Source organism: Epinephelus lanceolatus, chromosome 13 (genome assembly GCF_041903045.1).
Source record: "Epinephelus lanceolatus isolate andai-2023 chromosome 13, ASM4190304v1, whole genome shotgun sequence".
NCBI lineage: Eukaryota > Metazoa > Chordata > Actinopteri > Perciformes > Serranidae > Epinephelus > Epinephelus lanceolatus.
The window spans coordinates 11,062,117-11,082,370 of NC_135746.1; the positions used below are offsets into that span (position 1 = coordinate 11,062,117).

Genomic DNA, 20,254 nt, shown 5'->3' on the forward strand with positions numbered 1-20,254 from the left:
ATTATTGCAATATTCAACTGGGCCTGTACAAAAAGTTATGAATGAATTTTTAATTGACTGTATCAGCATGTTGTGCGCACACACTTCCTAATCAAGAGGCAAACTCTACCTAAAGAAATGTAATTTAATTTAAAAAACCTTCACGAGAACATATTTGTCGCCGTTCGCGCATGGGAATTACAAATGTGTGATACATCACATTATCTTACATTATTTCCCATTTAAATGGATGTGTAATTGGTGCTCTGATGTAATTTTAAAAAGTTTAAGATAAATTCTTTCATCATTTTGTTAAATATTTCATGAGTAATAGTTGGTTGTCAATTGTTATTTAATATTTGTAAATAAAAACAAACATTTATGTCGTGATAAGAGTGATAACACATGTTATGGAGGCTGTTGTGCACAGATATAAATGCAGGTGTGCCTTGAGATTTTGGCTTGCTCTTTGGTGCCCTGGGCACAAGAAGTTTGAAAACCACTATTCTAGATAACACTAAGCTACACTTTCTGTACTCCAACACAACACATTCTTCCCACCATTTCTCTCACCAACTCTCCAGAATGTGTCCACCGTTGTTTTTCCTGCAACAAGTCACCTCTCAAAGAGAAACAAACAGAGGGGCGAAAGGTCAAGAACAATGTTTGATGTCTTTGTAGGGTCCTTTCCCTTATGTTGTCGGACAACAATCTGAGCCTCTCAGTGGCAAAAACAACCACTTTTAATGAACATAGATTGACGGTGCACAGTTGCCTGTGGTGTTTATACTGCTGCCTGTTTCACCACTTAATAAATAAGCTGATCAACAGAACATTTGTTGCCTAAAACATGGCTAGAGAATCTGCAGTTTTGTAGTGACTGGGATAAAATGTGTCTTACCTGTGTGTTGGTGATGGGGATGGAGACAAAATAGTTGGGTCGCTTGCTCTCTTTCTTTTTCTTCTTCTTCTTCTCTGCATCCTCTTCACTGTCCACCTTCCCTCCACTGTCTCCTCTTTTCCTCTTCCTCTTCTTCTGGGCTGACTCTGAGCTGCAGACTGGAGGGAAAGAGAACGCATACTTTACAATACAGACGAAGCCAGCTCACCCCACTGATCTACACTCAGATGCTGGTTTATTAGGTACACCTAGACACCTAGATCTTGCCCATATGCGATAAGCTGAGGCAAAACTTTGAGTAAGTAAATCAGACCTGCCGTCTTTAACCTTGTACAGTAGATTGTGAAAGAGTTGTAATTCAAAGAAATGGTAAAAGATAATATTAAGAATATACACACATCCCAGGTCGTCCCATGAGGAGGGGCTGGTCAGAGAAAACGGAAGCTCTGACATTAAATTGTCTGAAGGATCGGCTGACTTGAGCTCTTTCTTCATCAATTTCCTCCTCTCCCTCCTCATCTTTCTCCTCGTCTTCTTTTCACTCGATCCTGCTGGAGCTGCCAAGAAAAGAAATAAATCACAATACAACAAACACACATGCCTTATACGTAAGAACATGAACACAAAATACTCTCTTGTCATTATTCCCTTAAAATACTGATAAGGATCACCTATAAGCCACTAAAATACAATATATTACGCAGCCCTAATTACAGCAAACACCAGCAAGACCTTCTGAGGCTGTGAGAATGTCCAGCATCACAGAGACTGAATAAGATAACATGAGAAAATATGATTGTGACAGTAAACTAATTTGAGGGTTACTCTGTTTGACTGAAGTTCAGTATTTTATCTGTAGTGTTTGTTATATCCTCAGAGAGCAACAACAAAAATGGAGAAACCAGAACGGAAGAGAGACGTTATTCTATTCTATCCCAAATGAAAGATGACACATTAACAAACAGCACAGGTCTGTGTGTGTGTGCGCGCACATCTAATACGTGATCAGTATTCATCTGCATGGATGACTGTGTAAATCAGGGCAGTGACAAATCAATATTGCAATATATGAAGTCTTCTGCAATCACATTTATTGATACTCTAGCACCAGTGCTCAAATATATTTTGAACTTTGAACTGTTTTGCTTTCAGGCAGCACAGCCGTCATCAATTAATGAGCTGTTTGGCAGATTAATCGATTAATCTAAGGTCTATAAAATGTAAAAAACTGTGAAAAAATGCTCATCACAATTTACCAGAACCCAAAGTGACAACTTCGGTTTGCTTTTTTTGTCCAACCAACCGTCCGAAACCTAAAGACTCATTACTTATGATGATAAATGACAATGAAAAGCAGCAAATTCTCACATTCAAGAAACTGAAACCAGCAAATGTTTAACATTTCTGTTTGAACTAATCAATTAATCGACAAATTGTTGCAGCTCCAGAGGAAAATCATTAGGAAATACGATGGTGTATACTATAAAGACACATGGTAAATGGACCTCCCCTTGTATAGCACCTTTCTAGTCATCCAACCACTGCGCAACGAAAGCGCTTTTCACACTACGAGTCTCACCCATTCACACACACATTCATTCATACACTGGTGGCCGAGGCTACCAGCATACAAGGTGCCACAAGGTGCCATTGGGAGCAATTTGTGGTTCAGTATCTTGCTCAAGGATACTTCAACATGCAGGTATGCCATGTGATAGAAGTAATAAGCTAATTTAAAGACTGTATTTCTTCGATCACAGTGAGACTCTTAGAAAATGTCCACAGTGGACTCTGGGATTAATCACAGACTGGTAAGGAAACTGCGCTTCACAAGCAGCCTTTCAGGACACTTACAACAGCAAGGTCATCAGTAGGGCTGCACGATTAATCGTAATAAAATCGTGATCTCGATTCATATGCATATGCGATCTGATTTTTCAATGACGGCGATTCTGCCAGCCCCGCCCGTGCCGGGAGTCGGGACATCATCTGCATGAAAACAAGCGCCCCCAACGAAGCAACGTTATACCACGTGATGCAGAGCGACAGCCGGCCGGCAGTTTGGAAAGCAACTAGAGCAGGAGAGAACCGACAAAGTGAGGAGGACCCCTTAAAAGTTAACGTACTGACACTCTTCAGACAGACACACACACACACACATACCGGACAGCCTCTCAGTCCTTAGCTGCTAACATTAGCTCTGTACAACACAGGTTCCACACAGAAACTTTTACAAAGGGTCATAATGTCCTTCTAGTGACTGTCAAATCGCCAGCGAAAGTTGTTTACACTGCGGACACGGAGAGCATGGGACAAAGATCCTCTGAGAAGAAAGACGGTTCACTCTGCTCTGCCGCCAGGAACAAACTGGGAGGCAAAGATCCTCTCTGAGGAAGAGGGCTCACTTTGCTGCAGGGTTCACCAAAACGTTTTTTTTTTTTGTTTTTTTCTTTTAATAAATTGAACACACATTAAAGATCCTGTAGAGAATTAATACATATATTACAATACAATAAACACTGTCAAATTAAATGAAGAAAGAAGATTTTTTTAAAGGCAAATATTGGGGATTTGTGTAAAAATATACAGAGAGATATAAATAATTATATAATTAAAGATATGTAGGCTATGTTCGGTGAATACTCCTGTCAAATGCATGGTGTTGAAACGTTTAATTTTGATCTTCCTTAGTCCATTTAGACTTTATTTTATCATAACAATAACAATGAATATTATGAATTGTTCACATTTTAATTTAATTTTAATAACATTTATCACACAGCATTTTGTGGAAAAGTCAAATGTTCAGTTTACAGTTTTAATAAACTCAGAACTGTTTTTCTACACATACATTGTTTTGTCTTCATTCAATGTAATTAGCACATATTGTTATTGCGCCATTGGTTTTGGCCTTGGTGCCCCACATTTTGGCCGTGATGCCCCAATAAATTTGTATTTATCAATTGCCGAAGTGGCCTTGCCCTAAAAATGACTTAATTCCAGGCCTGGAATACCTACCTCAGAAAAATGTTGTTCAACATTGATATTATTGTTTAAATTGTTCAAAAGCTGTAAGAGAAGACAAGAGACTAAAGTTTATTGTTTTTACGGTCAGTGTCAGGCTGTCAGCTGTTGCATTTAAGCTAAAAACAGGAGTGTTCCCTCTCTGCTGACCAGAGTTTATGTGCCTTGTGTCTCTTGTATCAGGCACAATCATAGGTTTTGTTATTTAATGATTTTTTTATTATTATTTATTTAGAATTTTTGTTACTTTTCCTTTTGTATCAGGAAATAAGCACAATAAATCTTTATGTTGAAAAAAATCGTGAGAGAATCATGATCTCAATTATAAGCCAAAAAATCGTGATTCTCATTTTTTCCAAAATCGTGCAGCCCTAGTCATCAGGAGGGCCCACATCATAAAGGACAGCACACACCCCAACCACCATCTCTTCAGGACTCTACAGGAGTGAAATCCAGGACAACAAGACTGACCAACAGCTTCTACCCACAGGCCATCAGACTGCCTCCAGATGTCACTGTAGTGTCAAATCTTTTTTTCCAGCATAGAGAGGAAGCCCTGGAGCTTCATCTGCCCATCACAAGTATAACCTCCATCCATCCAGTACAAAGCAGCACTGTGTGGTCAAAGAGTTCAATCTCAGGCAGTCAGCTGTACTCACCTGACACTGTGGAGGCTTCAGTGTCTTGCAGGACCTCCATGGTGACTGCATCCTCCTGACCTGGAATCACCTTCTTCAACTCCTCCTCATATTTTTGACTCCTCTGTCCAACCACACCTTCACCGCCACCCTCCTCCTCATCATCATCATTATCTGAGGCAATGGCAGTGGTCTCTATGCCGTAGGAGATTGTGTCTGGCTGCATATTACACAGTGATAGCTGATGCAGGCAAGACTGTGCCTAAAACAGAGGGGAATGATATAGGCAGGTCACAACCAACTGAAAACTGGGGTGAGGACAGTAACAGAGTTTACTTTAATTTGCTGTCATTTCATTACCTTCAGTGGGAGCTGGTGTGCAGACAGCTTCAGTGCGCTGACCTTAAGACAGTTACTCGTAGATTTGCGAACTAATAGTTCAGTAACAGCAAAACCTCTTTGAAAACAAACACTTCTTGAACACGTAGCTCTGATGGGACTCAATAAGACGCGACAGAGGAGCATGACAAACACACTTAACTAACTTTAGCTACTGTTGCTAACAGTTGGCTAGTTGAGCAGACACTTCAGTTAACTACAACCAAACTAGCCGAAACAACAGAGAATATTAACCTACAACTCCCTTCGGGTTAGTTTCCGATGAGACCGCAGGAGAGACAGACTTTGGCTCGCTGTAGCTAACTTCACACCTGTTGAAATCACACAGCCATGCTGCAGAACACCTGCTAAGCTAGCTAACTGTTAGCTAACTTGTGAGCAGCTCATTTAACAAAACTTCACCGGAATATCATTTTAAAGACTTGTGATGATGTTGTTGGTGCAGACAGCTCGCAGGTGGAAGTCTATGTCAGAAAAACTTCCAAAAAAATAACGGTAAAATAACATTAAGCTCCGCAGCACGCGATAACTCGGGATACCGAGTGGAGCAGCTTCTGTTTGTAAACAGTGGACACTTCCGGTCTGGCTTTTCAGAGCAAAATAATTTCTCTCTTTCCAGAATAAAAGCACCAATTATTTTTTGTTTTTTATCGCAGAGTAGTAATAGTAAAGTAATTATTTACTTGCTCAATTCCAATACGTGTTGGTAAGTGTGTTTTATAAATTCAACCCACATTGCTGGACTTTATTTACACTAATTCAACATTTAACGTTTCAGCTGTAATTACTACATCTGCATTTAGACAAACTTGAATCAAGTTGAATAAAAGATGATTATATAGATATAAGATGATTGTATAGATATAAAGATTATTGTATAGATATAAATGTATGCCTTTCTAGTCAGCCATACAGAAAACCTGGGTCATTGACTAACTTGATAATGCATGGGGTCTTGAAATGTTTTGGCCCACTGCTACCATCTAAATGTGAGTCTTGATTTTAAAAAATTCAAAGTATTAATTAGCAGTGTATATTATTATTATTACTATTATTATTATTTATTAATATTATTATGGTTAATGACTAATTATTGATAGAATCAAAGTGAATTTGGGCCCACACTATTCTTAAACTGTACATCAAACAGACATGAGCCAGTTTCATGGCGTTCAGACATATATATAAAATGCAGTCACAAAAAAGGACCACAGACATATGATAACACACTAATTGCAGTTTATTGAAAGTGTTAATAATCATCACACCTTACACATGCTTTCTGCAACATGATTTTACAATAAGGCACAACACTGATGCACATTCATGCTTTACAGCAAAATCAAATACAATAAAATAAAATAAACACTTTATATTTACTCTTAATTTTTGCATTAATTTTTAAGACCCACCCTAAATACACATAGTATATATTTTTAGTTAGTCACTGAGCTTTGTGGCACTCTTTAATTACTTGCATTTAAGTCTTTATATATATATATATTTCTACACAGAAACAACAGTATTAACTGAGGAACTAAATTCTATACATTTCATTAGAGGAACTACATTTTATTATAACATTCTTCATCAAGTCTGATGGCCAATGACAGCTCAAATGTTTTTGTTTGTTTTTGACTGGTTGCATCAAAAACTGCCAAACCACAAGTGCAAGATCTAAATTAAAAAAAATCAATGGCAGGAAAATGGTACACAACTTAGCATTTAGCTATTTACACCCATGATTAACATGAAAACTAACATCATTTCAGTACACCACTTTCAGAGGCTGATCTGAGTAAACCAAGGAGGATAAAATAATGTTTTTCTGTCATCAGTAAATTATGTAAAACAATCAGTTTTGCTGCTTTAGTTTTGCAGTTAATACCTTACATTACATATAGTTGTACTTGTGATGTGAACTAAAATAATACAATCATGACCACCATCAACAGTGCCAACACTAGTTACCAAAAGGCCAATTACTTGAAAGCCAGTTACGACTACTGCTACTTCTGTCAGAGACAGAGTGCCTGTTGTTACCACCATCTCTACCAGAAGTACTCCCAGTCAATTCACTTTCAGCACCCACAGCCTGGGCATTTCCACTCCCCAAGCAGCACTCCAGTAATTTGTCACGTATCTGAGAGGCAGCAGCATTATTTTGCTCACACTTCAGTAATCCATGCATTGTCTCATGGTAGAAAACGTTGACATGCAAGATGACTTCAATATCTTCACGCCATGTTCTCATAGGTGTTGTGTACTTGACCTCCCGTGTGTGATGCATCAACACCAGAATCACAGGTTTATCACCTGAGGACACGAAAAGGGAGATGGAAGAATGAGGTAATTACAATAGGAAATTTTAAGCTTCGAGCTTAAAACTGTAAAGCATCCATTCTTGAGAATTGGGACAAATCATGTCCTACGGAAATAAAAACCCTAAAAATTCTAACTTATCAACACACTAATTCTGTATCCTTGGTGAAACATTATTTTTATATTTCAGTCAGGACCACTTCAGTCAAAGAAAACTTTATTTCAATTTGCAGTATTATATTTGGTGGTATGGCTATGTTCTGGGGCCTCTCTACCTTTCCTAGGGCCTACACAGAAGGCCTAAGGCGGAGAGAGCACACCTCTCGGCCCTTCCATGTGCAAATGAGAAAAGCCTGAGACAGAGAGAGCACACCTTCCTGCCTTCCATGCGTCTATGGACATCCTAAGGCAGAGAGAGCAGCAGCAAAGACCCCCCCGGGAACAGAACAGAGCAGCATCAATGACAAACAGAAATGACATTTATAAGTCAGACACAGCATGAAAAGGAGGAGCTGGGGTGGAGGCAGGTTGCAAAGTGGGTTGCAGAGGAAGCAGCAACAGTAGGCAGCAGGGGTGTAACAATGCACGTATTCATACTGAACCATTCGGTATGAATCTTTCGTTTTGGTATGCATTACGAACTGAACGCTATGTTGAACTATGCTATTACACTTGGAAGACAAAATATACAGCTTAAACTGTCATATAATGTCCTTAGTGCCAATACGCTCAACAAGGCGGACAAGAAAAACACGACTTGTGGTTTAAAAATGAGTAATTTGATTAGCACTAAGAGAACTCGTAGCAACTTTGAAAAATAAAATGGCTACTCACTACTACTGCTGGCAAAATAATAAATATATCAACTCCGTAAGGCATCAATGCAGTCGTATCTTACCTCTGACATCCATGGTGTATGCTATTTAAGAAAAGGTGAATCACAGGGAGGCTGGGTTAAGGTTTAATAGTCAAGACTTTGATCTTTTAAGATATATTTTCCAGCTTAATTGAAGAGTAAAAATCAAATACTTAAAAAAAGGTTTTTGTCGCAATTCTCAAGAGGGAGTGACAGACTGACCACAAATGAAAGATTACATTTTTTTCTTTCTCTTTTCCCAATACATAAATACATATTAACTTTGATTATATAAGTCAGTGAACCTTGTAAGTCAAAGCTCACAGAATGATAACAGAAGATAAAACAAGTAAGGGAAAATCTTTCCCCTTACCTTTAACATCAGCCATGGCTGCCTCAACATCTGACGCAACGCGTGAACTGATGGGGCAGAAGACAAAAGTGACCTGGTAATCCTCATCGCTTTTAGCGGACTGAATCGGAATCTGAACCTGTTCCTTCACTTTGTCCATCAGCTGCACATGGGCATCAAAGGTTTTACCAGCGACAACCATCTGGTACACCAATCTGGCTATAGAGAGAAAAATAGTTGTGTGCATGAGACAAATTTATACATTCACAAGAACTGATTGAACCTTACAGTAGAATAACATTATTCCTGAAAATGGTCTTGCTATGTACGTCCTTAAAAAACTGAGAAGAAAAAGATACAGTTTTCAAAAAATCAACTGTCTGAAGTCGTATTCATTCAATGTGAACCCCGACTCACTATCATCATACTAAGTATAACACTGCTATTAGGAAGGATATTAGTTAACCTCTCTCTTAAGGATACTGTACTGACATATTAGCACACAGAGTTAACGCAGCTAACCTAACTTTTAACTGCTGAGTGTCTAATTATCATACACTCACTTTCTGCAAAGTCTTGTGGAGACAAAACGATGAAGGGTTCGCCTAATTAGAAACACAGAGTTATCAATCAATCAGATGATTTTCTATTCAGCAAACTTGGAATTTGATTTCGAGCAGCTGTTGTACAAAAGTCAAAGTCAGATATGATTCCCTAACAAACACTTTAACCCTACTGTGAGTTTAGTGAATGATTCACTTATTGGATTAAAGGTTTTTCAGCATTAACTAGAAAAGCACTCAGAGAGTGCACACCTCCGCCAAGTAGGTGATATTCCCTCCCCCTCTGCATCAGATTTTGCAGCCTGCATCACAATTAAGTTATATGCATCACTATCATTATTAGGTCATATATGTCTTCACCATGGAGACACTGTGGTGTATTTATTTCATTTTTATTTTGTACTAACAGAATATAATATGTTTTTTTATATTTTTCACTTTCTTTTTTTCCAACACAGACATTAATGTCAACTTTAGAATTACAATAATATTTAGCAAGTAGAACAAGATGTGCTTTCCGGCCACCAGATGGCGCTATTTTCACTGTCTTAATTGCTGCTGAGGCTGTCAGACGGTAGACTTTATTTATTATTTTATCCACTTTGCTTCAACCGATCACCACCAAAATTTAATCATCTATTCCTTGTCCCATTAACCACCTTTCCTGAAAATTTCATCAAAATCCGTTCATAACTTTTTGAGTTATTTTGCAGACAAACAAACAAACAAACAGACCAACTCCGGCAAAAACATAACCTCCTTGGTGGAGGTAAAAATTATTATTTTAAATGTGTTGATAGACAGGCAGACATGGAAACTAAACATTCAAAGCTTAGGTTATTTTCAGACCTCAGTAGTGCAAAGGAGCGCTTTATTTTGAGTTATAATGGATCTTAAAGTGAATACTACAATTAACATGTATGTGACACCAGAATCAAAATTGCAGAGCTCAACCAAATGATGCACATTAATGTGGCTGGTGTAGTAAACATGAACAAACTTTAACATGAGAAAATCTCACGTCATTTCAGTGTTGAGATTAAGAATGTAAGACTTACTTTGTGGTTGCTGTGCATGGGTAACACTCATTGGACCACAGTGGTCCAAGTAACCTGCACCTGATGAAGAGCCTGTAACATAAAATGGCATAATTTGGCTTCAAATATTATAGTATATAATTTAAAGGTTCTGTATGCGACATTCAGAATATTACTATAACAGCAAATCATTATTTGCCCTGTAAAGTTATAGTGGACTATGATGGTGTCTTAACCAAAGGATAAAGTCACAAACTGTCTGTGTGCATTGTAATTTGAGCCTCTCTGTGGTTTGTTTTGATAAACAGGCAAGCTCAGGGGTTTAGTTTTGTTGGAGCCTACAGTGACAATGCTCTGTGACACTTTTTTTTCTCTGAGTAAGGATTAGAATATATGCAGGTCACATAACCCAGCCAAAATGCATTTATTTATATTTTTTTAAACCCTTCAAGATCCACTCATTACTAAAAGTGTATGTCATCCAAGACAGACCATAAAAACTAAAGTCATGGTCAGAGTTGTCACAGTGAAATCTAAGGTGTGTTGATTGATACATGTCGTCAACTAAATACATTTAGTAACGTTACAAGTAAACGTTCCACCTTAATAGTCGCTGGCAGTCGGCCCAGTGAATTAAGTTATTGTTTTTTCTCAGATTACAGCTGCTGTGAGAGGCAGCGAAACATCCCCTCGTTCTGTAATTATAGTTTACTAATATATGTAAGACTCTCCACAGTATGAACAGTGGTTACATGAGCCTCAAAACCAGCCACAACTCAGCCCTGAGCAGAGTGACTGTCATCTGTTGACCAATCAATGGACTGCAGTGTACACAGCTCCACCTTTTAGTACCAGATCTGTGTGCTAGGTACCTCAACAGAGGGGGGACCAAAAATGGGGATGGTATGGAACTGTTCCATTGGTATCATCCACAACTTCTCACAGTAGAAATGGAAAAAAAGTGTACCAACTGAACTGTACCATACTGCTTGGTGAAAACAGGGCTGAAGTGTCCCACACTCTGGCTCCATTAGCATTGCTCTTTTGTTCAGATGATGATGTTTTGGCCCTGAAGCCTTCTTCAAGATTACAATCACACTTAGTCACCAGCTAGGGCAGCAGTGGCTCAGGAAGTAGAGCGGGTCATCCACTGATTGGAAGATCAGCAATTCGATCCCCGACTCTCCCAGTGAATGGGTTAATTTGGCTCTGTAGTGTAAAAGTACTTTGAGTGGTCGAAATACTAGAAAGGTGCTAACGTTATACAAAGCAAGCTTCCCACTGTGCTCATATTCTGGTTAACACTGATATCGGGATGGCGCTGTCGTGAAAGCGTAGCACCCACCCTCCAGTTCCCCCCAAGTTAAAGCTGGCTCATTCAGCACTGTTGCTATTGTTTAGCACTGTTTTTATAGCTAACACCATTAGCTGCTAGCCACCAGCTCAGCCCCCTCCATGTTGACAACCAGGTACAGACAACTCATATGTTCTGAATTCCACGGAGCCTTCTAAATATCAACTTCACGACTAACACATTGAGTTATAATAGAATCTCAAAGCAAATATACCTCATTAAACATGTAATGATAGTGTAAAGTGGAACAGAGTGAGATTCACCATTTTCTCCTTGTGGATAGACACTGGTTTGGTCATTGAGGGAGTCAACTGGACGAGAGGTGGCTGAGGCACTTGAACCTGACAACAAACATTTTAAGTACAATGACATAATGCAATCACTGGCTCCAAATATTATACAAAACATATAAACTTGATTAATTTTACATGTGGGAGGGTGGACAGATGTTTACTCTCCAATCAACAGGCCAGTCTGTGATGATGTATTCTAAACTCAAGATTCACTGACTGGCGATTCCAGATTCAATAAAACTGAACTGACTCTTAGATTGTTTGAGCTTCAATTTTCCCATGATTCTTTTGAACTTAATATGTAACAGAATTAAAATAAATCAACAGAATTATAACGTTTGCCAGATTCAGGCTGTAACGCAGTACTCAACCAAATAAAGAGCACTGCTGTTGTGACAATGAACAAATATTAACATGGGAAAATCTTCTGGGTCATGCAAGTATGAAGAGGAGGAGAGTTAGATTTACGTATTAGTCTTTGTGGATGGTTACCAGGTGGGCAAATAAAAGAAATCCATTGAAGAACACTGTTCGAGATACCTGTGCCTGGCAAGTCACATAAAATGGCACTCAGTGACTCCAAATCTTATAAAGCACAATTTAAAGGGACATTTCAGTTTATTTCAACTCGTCTCCTATCGTCCTAAATTTGTTTCAAGTGACTAGTGACATAAAAATAATAGTTAGCATGTTAGCCATTAGCCTAGATTCAGCCAGGGTGCATAGTAGCGTCAGACCTGTTAAAATGTAAGTGAACGGGCATACTTCAAGTGCAAAGTTAGTACACTAAACAAGCGTTTATTCCACAAAGACCGCCTCATATCGTTAGGATAAATGTCAGCGAACATATAGAAAACGACGTGTAAACGTATTGTCTTACCTTACCGGTGTACTGCCATGTTTGTTTACCATTTAGCTCTGCTTTCCAAAGCGCGGCCGAAATCTCGCGAGAACAAGCAGCAACAGCTGGACGGCATCAACGGACAGTAGCCTGAAAAGTTCATTCATTTATTTTATGAATGATTTATAGAATAATGGCTGACTTTTTGCCAGACTTTGACTTTGTGGAGGAGGAATTTGATTTTGCATGTCGTTTTCTATATGTTCTCTGACATTTATCCTTATGATATGATGCGGTCTTTGTAGAAAAAAAGCTTGTTTAGTGGACTAACTTTGCACTTGAAGTATGCCCTTTCACTTACATTTTAACTGGTCTGACGCTACTAGGTGTGCCCCGGCTGTATCTAGGCTCCAGAGAAACTTTAACTCTGAGTCATAATGTCATGAGAGTGTGAAGAAGAAAAAAGTCAGATTCACCTCGTCCTCCTTGTGAATGGCTACCAGGTGAAGGCATCATTTGATCACTGCTGTCAGAGACATCTGTAAGTCACATAAAATGTTAATGTACTTAGTGACACATAAACCTATAATACTGTATTTAATTCAATAATCAACTCCAAAAGAGACTTTCATTTTGAATTATAAGGCAACATCGAAGCGAATACTACCCGAGAGAGTGAGATTCACCTCGTGCTACTTGTCGAAGGCCAGCAGGTTGGCCACTGTAGAGCTTCGGTGGATCATGACGGGCTGATATCTGGTCCGGCTGTTTTGTACTGTATTCTTCCAGAAGATCGATGTGAGCGTCAAGGAAACTCTGGACATTATTCATTTGAGACTTCATGTCCTTCAGGATTTGGAGGTAATCCACCAAGACTCCATTGTTGGTTAGAGCATCTGTAGGGAGAGAATCAGGTTGTGCTTGTTAGAATCTGGATGGTAGTATAAAGACAGTTATTAATGTATACATTTGCATTTTCATTCAGTCATCTACCACAAATTCAACATCCTTCGGGTTATGAGGATTATTTAACGGGCCAGTTTGGAGCATATGACTCAGAGTCTGTGGTGGGATCGTGTGCACACCATCCTCAACATGGATTAGGCTTAATCAGCGGCTAAGTAGGTTGGCTATGCTAACAAGTAAACATGCCGATAGACTAGAATACTAGCATGTTAGCTTGCTAACTAGGTAGGCCATGTTAACGAGTAAGCTTGCCAATAGTTTAGAATATTAGCAGGTTAGCTGCTAAGTCTATGCGTACAAGTAAGTTCGCCAGTAGGCTAAAATATTGTGTTGATTCAGAACCATCACTGACATGTTGATCCTGGATAGATTCGCTGATGTTAATCTACGACCATCACTGCTAAATTGATGTCGACACAATACAGAATCAGTGCGACTATGATGGTCCTGGATCAACATAATATCCAGAGTCAACACGATAGTGTGGTCCTGGATCAACACAAGCACTGCAATCTTGCTAAAATAAAACATAAAAGTTATTCTATTGCCTGTAAATAAGAAGGGAAAATGTGTTAATTGCAGGTATTTGCAACTGAAAAATGATATTATCCTTACTCTTTGTTAGTGAACAATATTGTAGCCTATTGGCAAGCTTACTTGTTAGCATCGACTACCAAGGTAGTAAGCTAACTGGCTAATATTCTAGCCTATTGACAAGCTTACTCGTTAACATAGCTTATTTAACTAGCAAGCTAACTCGCACATATTCTAGCCTATTGGCGAGCTTACTTGTTAGCATCGCCTACCAAGGTAGTAAGCTAACTGGCTAGTATTCTAACCTACTAGCAAGCTTACTCGTTAACATAGCTTACCTAACTAGCAAGCTAACTCGCACATATTCTAGCCTATTGGCAAGCTTACTGGTTAGCCTAGCCTACCAAGGTAGCAGGCTAACTGGCTAATATTCTAGCCTATTGGCAAGCCTAACTGTTAGCATAGCCTACCTAGTTAGCAAGCTAACTTGCTAATATTGTAGATAGGCTAAGCTAACAAGTAAGCATGCCAATAGGCTAGAATATCAGCAAGTCAGCTTGCTAACTAGGTAGTCTAGGGTAACAAGTAAGCTTGTCAATCATGTTGTCAATAGGCTAGAATATTATTAACTATTATTAATATTATTAACTTCAATTTGGGAAACTGGCTTAGCTCTGAAGAGACACAAAGGAATTTTGAAAGAAGCACAGGGACAGCACACTGATGATGTCAGAGGTTGACTGCAATGTTGGTCCAGGCATAGACATATATATACATACATAGACATACATAGACGCTGCATTGACTGCTGCTGCCTATTGAAGCCGACGTCCTAGCCGGCCGCCATCTTGGATGGGTCTCGCTTCGCCTCCACAGTGCATTCACTTCTATTGAGGAAGGAGCTGTATGCACAAGTAAAATAGAACTGTGTTGTGACCTAAATAACATGCTGTTGCTATCTGCAGAAAGTATTAAAGCATGAAATCCTGCATTTTTAATGTACGAAAGCATCCTGTATCATAACTACATGTGGGCCATTTGTAACAAACCAAACCGCGTGAAAATCAGTTGAAAATTCAGTGAGTTATTCTATTTTACTTGTGCATACAGCTCCTTCCTCAATAGAAGTGAATGCACTGTGGAGGCGAAGCAAGACCCATCCAAGATGGCGGCGGCGCAGGACGCGCTCAGGCAGTCGATGCGGCGTCTACGTATATATGTCTATGGGTCCAGGAATGCGATGTGGGATGTTGATCCAGGAGCATATCCTACTTGCAAAATCAAGTCATGCAGATACACACACAGGGACTCACACACACTAATGTGCATGTGCAGCCAGATTTTCTATGACAGCTGCAAACAGAGCAGCTCAGATTTCAACACCCACAGAGGAAGTATGACTCCATCCTCTAATCTGGACACCATTACTCCACTTTATGTACCAAATAATGCTCTGAATGTCACATACAGTTCCTTTAAATTTGTATTATTTCTTTCTCTATTGTCTATATGTTATATTTTATCCCAATGTTATAACTTCAGCTAAGACCTTTAAACAAATTTAATGAGCCTGGAATCTAAGACTGTCATTGCCTACAGTTGCCTCTCTGTGATTGTTGTGCATGTGATAATAAAGAACTTGAACTTGAAGAATTACATCTTGTGCCTCCACTATCATGAACCCAAAAAACAAACAGCTATTCAATTTGAAAGTGAAAGTAACAGCTGGCATGACTGTGCATACCTCTGAGAGACTGATCAGGGATGAACTTCTTCACATCTCTCAGCAGCTTTTCAACTGGTTTCTGGAACAAAAATATTACATTACATTTGATGTGTACAGTTCCCAGTGACTTGTTTCTATCCATGTTATCTTTATTTAAATCGCTCTAATCACATTTCAACCTGTCAGCTCACCTGTTTGTGTATGATATCAAAGATGGCCCTTCTCAGTTTGAATTGCTCAGCTCCAGGGAACAGGTCTTGCAGATCCTGTCGAGTCAGTGACCTCAGGTCCTTGTCGGTGTTTAATTCAGCCCCTGAAACACCAGGTGTGATGTTGGGTGAGCAACACTGGGAACATTTGGGGTTAAATTCAGTTCACCACATTTTATTTTCTAACACAGAAACAGTTGTTTATATCTTTCCAGCTAGTAAAATTGAAGCCACATCCTGTAACTATGTTCATCGTTTATTTGCAATCATCATCCGCGTTAAAACAAACAAAAAAAAAACAAAAAAATACCACTTACGTCTGAACACATCAGCTGCTCTTTTACTTAAGTTCATTATTTCCTTCAGTAGAAGTGACATGACTTCACCTGTAGAAAAAGGCACATTTATTTCCATGTACAACCTGAACTGTATCTGTTCTTTGCCTTGCGACAGATAGGCCTACACTTGGTGTGTAGATAAACTGAGGTCCAAACAACAAGAGAGAGAAAATGGAGAGAGACACACAAACCTTTGAGCTGATCGAGTCACACGATGGATGATTTGGTGTAAATAAGTATCAGCTGTTACTGAAGTCAGCTGTCAGATATTCAAACACAATAAATAAAAGTATCTTAGGTCGTATCTCCGTTCGACGGTCGTGGGTATAACGCAGCAGTTTTTACAGAAAACACAAAGTGAAACTTAAAGAAAGGGATCGTTACTGACGTGATGACGTCACGACGCTTCAAACGCTCATTGGTTGAGCGAGAGCCGATTTTATATTCATACCTATCCATTTTTATTCTTATTTCTGTTTTCATATGTCTATTTTTAATAGACATGTACTCAAGGGCTCTGGTCCATTTATATTTATATCTATATTTTATATTCTACATTTTATATTTATTTTTTTATATTTATATTTATATTTTACATTTATACTTTTTTATATTTATATCTATACGTTTTTTTCATATATATATTTCATATATTATATATATACATTTATATTTATATTTTTTTAAAAGACATGTACTCGAGAGCTCTGGTCCCGCCCAGAGCCGCAGGGTAAACATTTATATTTATATTTACATTTTATATTTTTCATTTTATATTTATATTTTTCAATAGACATGTGCTCAAGGGGCTCTGGTCCTGCCCAGGGCCACATAATAGACATTTATATTTAAATTTCAGATTTTACATTTTATATTTTATGTTTCATTTTTTACATTTTATATTTTTTTAAATTTATATTTTTTAATAGACATGTAATAAAGGGCTCTGGTCCTACCCTGTTCAAGCATACATCTCTGGGACTGAATACAAATATAATCAAAATATAATTGTTTGTGTTGTAAAGTTGAAAAAGAGTTGAAAAAAATCTGCTCTGTTTTTCCAAATCAACAAGATTATTATCTCAGAATTATGGGAAAAGTTTTCATGAATTTATTCCCCCTTTTTTCTGAATTGACAAGGGTTAATAATTTGGGGAAAAAATAGAATATATAAGATCATTATTTAATTAATTCAGGAAAACAGGAGCATTTAAAAAAAAAAAAAACATGAAAACTGTTCTTACAGTTCTGAGATAATAATTTTAACAATTTAGGATTAGTTTTTCGTGTGAAAGCATTACACTTTCACAGTACTGTATGTGTATTTCTTTTTTTTTTAATATTCTTCATTTCATATTTCCTTGAGAACATTCAGACAACAGTATGAGAGAACATGACTGAAGATCAGAGAATAAGGAACATCAAAGAGATAGACAGACAATGCCAGGAGTTACAAACAAATTGTGGTACAGCAAACCAAAAATAAATGAACACTATTATAAAGGCTTTCACAGCTTTTCTATTACTTGAGGTTTATAAAGTCTTGATTTAGGATTCTGCTTCTTTTTCAAAGGTAAAGAAAGAGGGTTTGATTTTTAATGCCTTAAATGTATGGACATAAAACTAACTGTATGTGTAGTTGTTACACATATCTTTAATCATTACATATAGCTGCTGGTGTTTAGAATCAAAATCCTACGATACTTATTATCTATATGTCAGACTTTATTTATACCAGAAAAAAAGTGCCTCAACTGTACATTTACTCAGCAAAATTCACATCATGGACTTTGGTTCTCTCCCTCTGACGTCCAGGCTGCAGCTCATTACAGCAGACAGTGCTTTGTCACTATAGATTCTTCCAGCTGTGCACCACAGCCTCAAAGTGGCACCAACGTGTGACTACACAGTATATAGCAAAGCCAGCAGGGGGCAGCACTGCACAGCTTTTTTCACACTGCAACACCTTAACCTGCTCATACAGTTCATGTAAGTCAGTGTAATCTGGTTTCAGTTACTTTAACACACTTGTTGACATTTTGTTAAATGATCTTCTCTGCTCTGTGTGGGTGCATTAATAATTTGGGTGCCAACAACAACAGTAATGATACTAAACTTTTTGGCCCATCTAGGCACTGATTACATTATAAAAACAGGATTTAGGAAGTCTTACAGTGAAACAGACACAACCAGGGCCCTGATGAAGACCAAGAGTCGATATACGTTGGTCTGTTAGATCGTTTAAAGGACAAACATATCAGATAATTTCACCTAAAGGCGGAGTGCCTTTCCATAGTTGTCTGCTTCACTTCAGGACTTCCTGGATACTGTTTTTTGCAACACATTCTCACTCGACTTCGTCACATATTGACCTTTGGCTCCATGTCCACAGACGACGTGCAAGGTACCCTGGGTGCGTTGGATGTAGACATTCTGGGACGCCGTGTCAAGTTCGGCCTGTTACATGCATTGTCTTCTTTCAAGATACACTTATGTTTTCACAGGAAATTTACCGTTTACATGCAGTCTCTTTCAAAATAAATGCACTATGTCGGTACAATGCCACACATGGTTGGGTTTAGGCAACAAAGATCATCGTTAAGTTTTGGAAAAAGGTGAAAGTCGGTGTTTGTTGGACCCATCTACCACCTGCCTCAACTTTCGTCCTTTTCCCTCTGACATGTGTATCATCATGCCAACGTTAAAGGACGCCTTTTTTCGTTGGTTTCTGACGCTGCAAGTCATTGCCCAAGTGCCATGTTTCAACAACTTCGGAGTGAGATCAGGTTATTTTTTGCACATACCTGCCTCACCAATGAGCAGTGTCTCCGTTCTTCCATTGTAAACTAACACAACATTATATTTATCAGTAAATGGGGACGTGTTCTTGTCCGTAAGAATTTTAATCTCTCATTAAAGTTTGAGATCAGAAAGACAGAATCAGACAATATCTTTAATGTTGCATGGTCATAATAACTAAAGAAGACAAGTTTCTGGTGTGGAGCAAAGTTACAATCTAAGCACACTGCCCTTTATGGTGTGTGTGTGTACTGTGTGTGTAGGCTATGTATGCCTGAAACTTTGGGCCTCTCAGAGGGAGTAACACAAACAACAGTTGGCTCAACCTGACATGATGTTCTCCCCCCAGACAAGCTTGAAACATAAAGAAAAGTGTTTGTCTGTTGTGTCCGGTGTGATTCACCTGTTTGTCTGCAGGTGTTGGAGGCTAAGTCTCGTCTCGGAGCAGACACTGCTGGCAGACACTGACAGAAGGTGAAGTGTTTTCTCAGCCGTGTGTCTTTCTGCAGGGGGTAAGACAGCTCCTGGTGGCTCTGCTTAGTCTCCTTCATGTATGACGGTGGAATAAAAGACAGTTTTGGTGTGAAGCCGACTGTGTAACATAGCGCTGTCTGTGTAATGACATGCAAAGACTGTTGGAGACAGTGGAAGTGTGCGACTACTCCAACAGCTTAAGAGGAGCAGCTGAGATGGTTTTGATATGAGATTCAGTCTTCTGAAGCCTCTTCAGTGGCATCTTTGAACAGAACGCAAACATTAATCATGTCAATAGAGGGATTAAAGCTTGGTTTGCAATGTTTAAAGCAGTCTTTCAGTCTTTGTGGCTTTAATTAATGTATGAATATAAAGTTGAGGCAGTAGATTTCAACACACAGGCATGTAACACTGATCCAGATGTACAGGAGGTTTTTACCAGGAGCCGAATTAACCGCAGAGGTGTTTTCCTCTCCAAAATAAACAGACCAGGTGATTTAAATCAGTAAAAATAAAAAATTAAGCAGTTTCACGTGAAGAAAAACTGTGTTTTTCTGACGGCCCCCTCGTGGAGGGCTGCTAACTCAACCCAGTCTCACTACAAAGTCGTCAAAATCTGGCACTTGGCAGCGTCAGACACAGACAAAAA

General features: G+C 38.7%; 2 protein-coding genes across 8 annotated transcripts in view; both read right to left on the reverse strand.

Moving 5' to 3' along the window:
* The window catches only part of akap7 (A kinase (PRKA) anchor protein 7), a 93,765-nt gene extending 88,259 nt beyond the window's left edge, over positions 1–5,506 (reverse strand). For all 5 annotated transcript variants that reach the window (XM_033648681.2, XM_078173720.1, XM_078173722.1 and 2 more), the window contains exons 1-4: positions 4,903–5,506; positions 4,564–4,804; positions 1,279–1,437; positions 881–1,038 (exon numbers count right to left, since the gene is read on the reverse strand). In XM_033648681.2, coding sequence (XP_033504572.1) covers positions 881–1,038; positions 1,279–1,437; positions 4,564–4,804; positions 4,903–5,067 — 723 coding nt within the window. In that variant the 5' untranslated portion in view covers positions 5,068–5,506. The remainder of the gene's footprint in view (positions 1–880; positions 1,039–1,278; positions 1,438–4,563; positions 4,805–4,902) is intronic.
* A 657-nt stretch (positions 5,507–6,163) lies between these two features.
* LOC117270325 (uncharacterized) lies at positions 6,164–16,713 on the reverse strand. Of its 3 annotated transcripts, XM_078173723.1 has the most exons (12): positions 16,524–16,713; positions 16,312–16,380; positions 15,977–16,098; positions 15,804–15,864; positions 13,246–13,455; positions 13,036–13,098; positions 12,187–12,264; positions 11,689–11,766; positions 10,093–10,164; positions 9,035–9,076; positions 8,493–8,690; positions 6,164–7,257 (listed from the first exon to the last, which is right to left on the reverse strand). In XM_078173723.1, exons 2-12 carry the CDS (start codon positions 16,370–16,372, stop codon positions 6,905–6,907), a joined length of 1,338 nt encoding a protein of 445 aa, XP_078029849.1. In that variant the 5' UTR covers positions 16,373–16,380; positions 16,524–16,713; the 3' UTR covers positions 6,164–6,904. The 3 variants fall into 3 exon arrangements, with proteins under 3 accessions (XP_078029849.1, XP_033503744.1, XP_078029850.1); XM_033647853.2 differs by lacking the exon at positions 12,187–12,264 and having other exon boundaries at positions 16,524–16,707; XM_078173724.1 differs by lacking the exon at positions 9,035–9,076 and having other exon boundaries at positions 16,524–16,707.
* Positions 16,714–20,254: the final 3,541 nt, after the last annotated feature.